Source organism: Triticum urartu, chromosome 5A (genome assembly GCF_056163025.1).
Source record: "Triticum urartu cultivar PI428250 chromosome 5A, HENAU_Tu73, whole genome shotgun sequence".
In the NCBI taxonomy this organism is placed as follows: Eukaryota; Viridiplantae; Streptophyta; class Magnoliopsida; order Poales; family Poaceae; genus Triticum; species Triticum urartu.
In genome coordinates, this window is record NC_141877.1 from 347,149,976 (window position 1) to 347,158,419 (window position 8,444).

The following is an 8,444-nucleotide window of genomic DNA, read 5'->3' on the forward strand; positions in this document are numbered from 1 at the left end:
GCGGAGGATAAAATATGCTCGGGTACGGGGTGGAGGTGGGGGTCTTTGAAGCTATGGCCGGAGGAGAAAACGGACGGCGGTGGCCGGAGATCGGGCTGGTAATGGCGGACGCCGTCAAAGGAAAGGTGTGGTCAATCGAGGTGAGAGAGAGAATAGGCGAGGGAGAAATGAACTGGTTAGGGCAATTTGAATGTTATATGGTGTTTGGTGGGAGGGCAAAAGGGTAAAACATCGATTTGGAGCCAGTTGAGGCTGCGAGAAGCCTCGATTTTACGGCCGCGGCTTCCGTGTTGTTTTCTCGGAGCGCTCCATGGAAGAGCTGCGTAGAGCCGGCCCGAAAATTGCATGTTTGTTTGGGCTCCGGCTTCTTTGGGCCAGAAGCTGCAGAAGCCACTCCTAGGAGCCCAAACAAACACACCCTAAGGACCCAAATCTTAGTACACCGACACAATCTTACAGAGGCTATGCAAACATGCTATCTCACCCAGGAAGCTCTACATAGCCGGCTGTTTGGAGTGCTCTATGGAAAATTCAAGTCCCATGTAAATTTCTAATATTTTATTAGAGATTACTGCATGGAATCGTCCAGCTAAAAGGTATACGTGCAAATATGCACATTGGAACAGTTAGTGAATGTTTGATCTATCATCAAGACGCTAAAGATGGTCGGCATCTTCTATTCCAATGCACACATGCCAAGGATCTATGGAAGCGCCTAGGCTTGGATGACCTTATCTCTTCAGCGATTCATGTTGATCGGTCTAGGTTGGTTATCATGGAACATTTGCTTCTCCTAACATCTAGTCCAAGCTCAAATTATGCCAAGTTTGGATGTTAACCAAGTCCTGGCGGAGGGCTGGTGGTGCTTTTGGTGGATCAGGCGCCGGATTACACATAATGAAGCTTCTCCTTCTCCACCACCCTTCAGATGATCGCTCTCTGTCATAGCAATAGCAAGCAACTTCCAGCGGGCCTGGAACTTGATCACGAATGGTCCAGACCTGAGCCGAAATTCATAAAACTAAAAGTTGATGCGGCGTTTTTTGAAGAGGAAGGAGTAGGAGCAACAGCAACCATCATAAGGCACGAGTGAGGTAATTTTCTGGCAATACAGTGCGATTATATCTATTTTGCTGTTGATGATATTACCACTGAGGCAATGGCAATGCATAATGGACTGGAATTTGCTAACTCGCTAGGTTTCCATCGGGCAGAGGCGGAACCAGACTCCCTACAAGTGATCACCTCCGTGGAATCAGACTCCCTACAGGTGATCAACTTTTGTATTGGCCAATCAAGACTGCCTACAAGTGATCATTTCTTTGGAATCAGACTCCTTACAGGTGAACAACTTTTGTATTGGCCAATCAAGATGGTGGGACGCAGCATCTCAGCAGATGCTGCGGCGATCTTTGCAAAAGTTTAGACTTAGCTTCAATGATTGAGAAGGTCTCTTGTAAACATTGTTTTTGTTCAGCTAATCAAACAATGTGCTAGCTAATTTTCATTACTATAACAAGAACTCGTTTAGTTGGACTGACAAACTCAATTACTGTAACAAGCACATTGTCTTGTCAACAAGCTTGTGAATGATGTAATGTTGTTTTGATATTAATAAAGCTTGTGGGTGATGTAATGTTGTTCTGATATTAATAAAGCTAGCCATGATGACCTTTCCTGTAGAAAAAATTAAGAAACATGGTCCGTAGTTTTGCAACCTAAAAATATATATGAAGTTCCCATTTCAACACTTCCATAGAAACAACAGAGGGATACTTGCTTGGTTCCAGATCAAAAAGGGAAAGATTTTCACTTTCAATACGGACAAATTTCAAATTTCATTTTGTCTGTCTAAACTGAGAACAAACTCCAGAGAGAAATTTCATGCACGGAGTGTATGGCACGCGCGCACAGTCAGCAAAGAGGACAATAAGTCCACGGAGAAAGAAGACTGCAAAGTGGTTAGGAAGGAAGACACAAATTGCTGGTTCGTCTGTACATTGTTCAAGAGCACATTCCATTCTGTGAGCACAAAACATTACCATCAAGATGTTCATGGAAAGAATTTGTGTATGCTCCGGTCGTGGTTAAAAGAGCACATGATTTCACGCTCTCCTGACGCTCTTCCCATACTCTTTCCTGATCTCCCACAGCTGCTCCCCGACCTCCTTCATGGTCGGACGGTCCTCCCGCGTGGGAGCGGCGCACTGGAACGCCAAACTCAGAAGCTTCTCCAACACCTCCTCGTCCACGCGGTCTTCCAGCAGCGGGTCCAGTATCTCTCTCATGTTGCCTTCATTGAATTTCTTGAAAGTCTACGGAAAATACAGAGTTAAATGAAATACCCATCATCTTTCTCATGTTGGGAACACAAATAAAATGAAATGTCAACCTACTTTTTCATTGCAAGTGAGTTTTGCTAGAGATCTGCTGCTATGATATTACATGTACTACCTCCGTCTGGGTTTATTGGTCCCCTTCGTATTTTGTGTCCAATGTTGACCGTAGTTTTGACTAACACAATATATATTGTATGTCACAAAACTTATATTGTTGGATTCATATTCAAAAGAGGTTTCCAATGATACTACTTTTTTGGTATATAACTTATTTTTTGGTAGTTAAATCAAAGGTCAAACTTTAACCCAAAATACAAGACTAATACCCAGACGGAGGTAGTATATTTTAAACTGAGCACAAAGTTCTGAAAAGATAAGATTAGGTCAATAACAGCATGATACCTCTAATAGTAATACACCTTTCACGATTATTGTCTACTAATATGTCAAAACAGTTATAAAAATATAATTGTATAAATATTGACTGAAATAAATCTATTAACATCATTTACACGTGGTAAGTCTAAATAACTCTGTGTATGGTACTGGTCTAGTTTTTAAATGTTAGGTACACATTCCAAAATGACATTCTGAAGGGAATGATAAGAGTACTGACAAACCATACTTTATCATTACTAGAACTGATAGTCATGCATTGGAAATGAAAGAAAAAGTCATCTAACATACCCATCTGATAGTAATCCTCTCTTCAGCGGCCCGCTTCAGCTCTACAGGTCGACGGGCAGAAATAATTTCTACAAGAAGTATGCCAAAAGAGAAGACATCACTTTTAGGAGTGAGCTGGTACGTTCTTAGGTACTCAGGGTCCAGGTAGCCAGCAGTTCCTTTCACTTTCGTGGAGATGTGTGTCTTCTCTGTGTCACTAGGGCCACTTCTAGCAAACCCAAAGTCCGACACCTTGGCCCGGTAGCTGTCTGTTAGAAGTATATTTGATGACTTCACATCGCGATGGATTATTGTCTTCTCTGTTCACATTATAGAAGTTCTCAGTCCCTCAAGCATTATTTCCAATAACAAATTTCATCAAAACAAGATTCCGAAATTGCCATAGCTAAATAGCTAACAAAAATAACACTGCCATATGCAAAAAAATGATTAACTTAATTCATTCATATTATTCACTAAGTTCATAATGTTGAATCTAACGTATTTAAGTTGCAGTGCATCAATATCCATGGAACAAGCATGTAGATTATCTACCTGCATATAGATGGAGATAAGTGAGTGCATGAGCAATATCAATCGCAATTTCTAGGCGTTGATTAAAATCCAGGGTTCTGCCATGTTGGCCTGCAGAATGAACAAATACATATAAGTATATAACAGTTGAGGCTTAACCAAACAGCAAGGGCAGGAAATGCTATTTACCATCGAGATGTTCTCTCAAAGTGCCATTTGGAACATACTCAGTGATAATAATCCGCTCATTTCCTTTATCAGTATAACCCAGTAATCTCACCAAATTCCGGTGGTCAATCTTAGCAAGCAGTTCTACTTCATTGCTGAACTCATCACTGGGACCCGCAAACTGATCCTGTAATAAATAATAGAACCAATTATGCGTCGCTAGCAGAGAACCAAAGAACTAAAATCAGAGTTTCCACCTGAAGAAGTGCTCCTAGTAACTGTATAAGTTGTGCCACATCTCATCCAAAAGAAAATCTTAATTGAGCAAATATAATGAACACATACGCAACCAAGACAGTTTGATAAGTATCAATAATAACAGCAAAAGATAAGAAACAATAGCATGTCACTACCTTTTTAGCTCTCTTGACTGCAACAACCTGGCCATCTGACAATACAGCCCTGTAGACAGTCCCAAATCCTCCTTCACCCAATTTAAATGAATGTGAGAAATTCTGAGTCGCCCTGAGAATCTGCTGGACACTTAAGTCAACAGATCCAACTCGAGCAATATGTGGAGACGGTGCGAATCTAGATGGGCTTGGAGGTATTCGATGTGGAGTTGGTGGGATCTTCTCGGATGATGTGCTTACGTCGAAGGATGAAAGAGAATCAACTGTAAAGAAACATTTGATTGTTTAGAGAAGAATGCAACAAAGGTTAACAGTGGGCCGCAATGGACACTGTCATAAAACATTGATCCTACAAACCATTTAACAGTCGGAGGCGCATTTCAGAACTGAGATAGTTCACGCAATATGAAAGTATTCAAATGCTTCCAAAAGTGGTTAGCTATAAATTTGCAAATACTCTGTTGTGATTCTTCCAGGGAACATTTTAGTCCAAATAAAACTATACATTGCTTATTGATTTTCATATCGGATAGATGGATATAGATTAATATGGTCAACCTACGTGAAAAATGCAGCGCATTAACTCTGTCAATGATCTGTGTGCAATGAGATGAAAGGACATCTAAACTGAGCCAGTAAGATGAGCACCGCATGAGAAGAGCTAAATAATATTGAACCAACATTACGCAATGGAAGATTATTAAACTTGACATAGGTATAACATTTTATAATCTCAACAGAAATCATTTCCTCATAAGTTCACACAGCGGGTGGGAAATGGTATGGCTGACCTACTACGGAAATGGACACTGTAGTTAGGAGAAGCTGGGCTGGTATCTAACAGGTAGATAAAAAGTTTGCAAATGCATACAACTGTGAATCAACTTTTGATAAGCCTAGTATCATAGCTGAACATTAATTTCCACACCTTAACTCCAGCAGATATTAAAGTTGAGGTCTGTTTGCCATCTTACTTCCTCTTCACTGAACCTAAGTTGCTGGCATGTGGGGTCATCTGCTCACACTCTCCACTATCTTGTGTCATTGTGTGGGCTCTCTTTTTACGCGTTATGATCAGGTTTACGGTATTCTATTTGTGCATTGCCACTTTTTCTGAAGTTCAATCTTTTTTTTCACCAGTTTTGTATGAATATAGACGTTTCACATGATTATACTAACATCACTTTTGTAGCAACACACAGGCGTCCAACTAATAACTAAAAAAATGTGTGATTTGAGGGTGGTGGTGTGAACATCACCCAATATCAACATCTTTGTAACCAAACTCTCATGCATGCATTATTATTGACCAAGCATACCCAGTATAGTGCTTGAACAAGATAGACTTTTTTAAAACGATTATCCCAAATTAGCCTACTCCAATTTGAGTCCATACAACTACTAGTATTTTGGTGTATTTACTTTTGATCCCACTACAAGGATGACAGCAAGAATTGGCTTTTCCCAAATATTAACGGACAATAACACATTTGTTGCAAAAGGAAAAAGGACAATAACACATGATGTATTGACTCACCAGCATTGCGCTGAATGGATGTAGTATTGTGTCTTCTTCCTTCTTTTCTTTCGGCATGAAAACATGGGAGCATGAGACCACAGCATATGAGAAGCACACCTGGCACAGCCAACAGAGGATCCTCTTTTTCAGAAGAATCATTGGCATCATGTTTATTTTCGTGTAGACCCATGTTCCTACATGGGTCATCTTCAGCTTTTGCGCCATTCTCTGACGACTGCTTCAAAAGCCTCCTTGGTATGTTTGGAGTTGAAGTTACTACATTTCATAACAAAGCATGTGTGTAAACAGAACTTAGAAAATATACAAGTAACTAGAATACCTACGAGGAATTAGGTAACGATTTATTTACAGAGGAAATAGGCACTCATTCGAGCTGAAGATGACAAGAATCTGAGTGGTGGGTCTGTACACCCACGGCTAACATTAACGGATATAGTCAGTTTATGGCATAGAATAGAAGTGGCATTCCCATAGAACCGACGTCTACACCAAAACTAAAGAATAATAGTAGGATGCATGAATGCTAGTGTTACACGAAGTACCAACAACAGCTTCAATCAGTACAATTCATGTGTTGTAAACCGAATCAGTCAGTACAATGCATGTGTTGTAAACAGAATCATACCTCAAAATTCAGATATATGGTACTTAGGTTGTGTTTGGTATTGTAGTGCATTATGATAATCCTATTTGTCTTGACCAGCTTTTGCCAATTTTATCATTTGTATAACCTGTTTTCCCCTATTGCTGTGCCAATCTTTTCATACTTGATGGTAAATTTATAATATAGGCTCAGCACAGCACAATCCAGCAACCGCAATCAAGCATTTTAAGTCGAATATAAAACAGATTCAGGTACAGCAACTAATATTTGGCTAGACTTGACCAGTCACTTTGTCCATTTTCAGTTCAAAAAGTCACTTTGTTCATTACTACTCGGTGCATGCCAGGACATGCACCGGGTCATCAAATGACCAAAGTTCCATATATACTTTGCCAATTCAAGCTCTTATACAAACATAAACATATCGAACAAACTGCGGCAAACTGCGGACACAGCTGAAGCTAGAAACCTAGAAGCCACTCACCATAGCTCGATTGACTCCCATCATCGCCACAGTAGCGCATCCACGCACTCCTCCAAGATTGCGACCGCTCATCGCAGCTGAGGCAACCACTCCCAAAGTAGGACCGGAGCCTGTCGCAGCCTTGAGCACGGTCCTTCACCAAAACCCCATTGATGGACAGGTTTTGACGGCCATCAGAGGTCTCCAAGATGGAAGCTTGTTCATCTCCACAGGCCCATGAAAGGGTTGGCTCGGACCCGGAAGCCAAAGCCAGAGACGAGCAGAGAAGGAAGAGCAGAGCGAGCAGATGGACCAGAGGAGACATCGGCACAACGAACTGGACCGTAAAATTCACAAGCATCTCATGCCTGAGACAAGCATATATAGTACTTAAAAATGGAGATGCAAGAGTGGTCGCAACAAAGTTTGCATCCCCCTTCTCCTCCAACACAACGAGGACAAATTTTTTTGCCTCCAAGAAGACAAAATGAAGTCAAGGCTATTAACTCGTGAGCAAGGGGACACAGCTAGAAGCGAATCGGGCTATTCCGCGGCGGATGAACTACACGCCAATAAAGCGCAACAAATCAAGGAAGACCTAGGAGTAGAAAACCTTGACCGAATTGGAGCGAGCGCCGCAGCACAAAAACAACAAGACAAGCAAATCTAATCTGGGCTGAGCAGGAAGCAGAACGCCGACTAATCTGGCTACTTTACCACTCGAGGATCGGGGCTGTGGGGATCAATCGAGCGAGCGACTGGGTGTTGCTCAGATCGGGAGAAAGGAAGGAGAGAAGGAAAGTGCGGAGCAGTTGGGGGGCAGACGGAAAAGAAGAAAGGAAATATCTTTGCAGCTCCCTACTCAGCTGAGCTGAAGCGAAGCCCGAAGAAGGTGGGAAGAGTTGGAGGGTCAAGGCAGAGACTGGAGAGGCGGGGTGGGGTGGGAACCGGCGGCGCCGGTAACTTCCGGGTGGCAACGTCACCGGAGGCTGGCAGGTGCGGACCGGGGTGTGAAACTTCTAGCAGCAGGTGGCAGCGTCACTGGCTGGGCCGGGTTGCTCAGCTTTCTGTTCTAGATTTGCCCAGCTGTATTGAAAGTTTGGTACGAACTTCATTTGCCTCCACCTCTCTTCACCCTCCTCTCCACTTTGACTCTTTTCTGTTACACTCTTCCTTACCGTATGGGTTGAGTATACTGCATAATGTTAATTTCTTTTTACGAAATGGAAGATTCTTAGTATAATCAAATAACATATGATCATCAGCAAGAAGGTGTTTGTTTCGCTAATTTCATCTCGTTTCCCTGATTACATTGGCACCACAAAAATCGGTCCATGTGTTTAATTGCACTAGATCGTAATGGATACCGTGTAAATGAGTATCACGTCAATTTTCACTTGATTACGCCCATCCCACCCGCAACCTCATTGCGTTACCGGAACACTCCCTCCCTCGGTCTCATCCACCTCCCCTGATCATATCCGAGAGATTTCCTCTGCCGACCACTAGCCGTGGATCTTGTGATCTCCTCTAGCATCCCCTTCGACTTCCTTTTATGAGCTAGCTAACGCGCCACAGGGGAGCGGGGAGCAGCAGCGGTCGGCGGTCCTCGCGACACAACATGAGGAGCAGCTGGAGTCCTTCAACATATCTCCACGTCATCATCTTCCTCCATCCCCAACCATCAAGATCTCGTTGCATGCATCCTACACTCCTT

At 42.5% G+C, this 8,444-nt stretch overlaps 1 protein-coding gene across 1 annotated transcript; it reads right to left on the reverse strand.

The window, feature by feature from the left end:
- Nucleotides 1-1,806: 1,806 nt before the first annotated feature.
- Nucleotides 1,807-7,682, reverse strand: LOC125508911 (calmodulin-binding receptor-like cytoplasmic kinase 3). Its single transcript, XM_048673717.2, has 7 exons — nucleotides 6,749-7,682; nucleotides 5,658-5,915; nucleotides 4,121-4,383; nucleotides 3,729-3,894; nucleotides 3,561-3,650; nucleotides 3,027-3,325; nucleotides 1,807-2,315 (listed from the first exon to the last, which is right to left on the reverse strand). The coding sequence occupies exons 1-7, from the start codon at nucleotides 7,086-7,088 to the stop codon at nucleotides 2,106-2,108; spliced, it is 1,626 nt and encodes a 541-aa protein (XP_048529674.1). The 5' UTR covers nucleotides 7,089-7,682; the 3' UTR covers nucleotides 1,807-2,105.
- Between the last annotated feature and the right edge of the window lie 762 nt (nucleotides 7,683-8,444).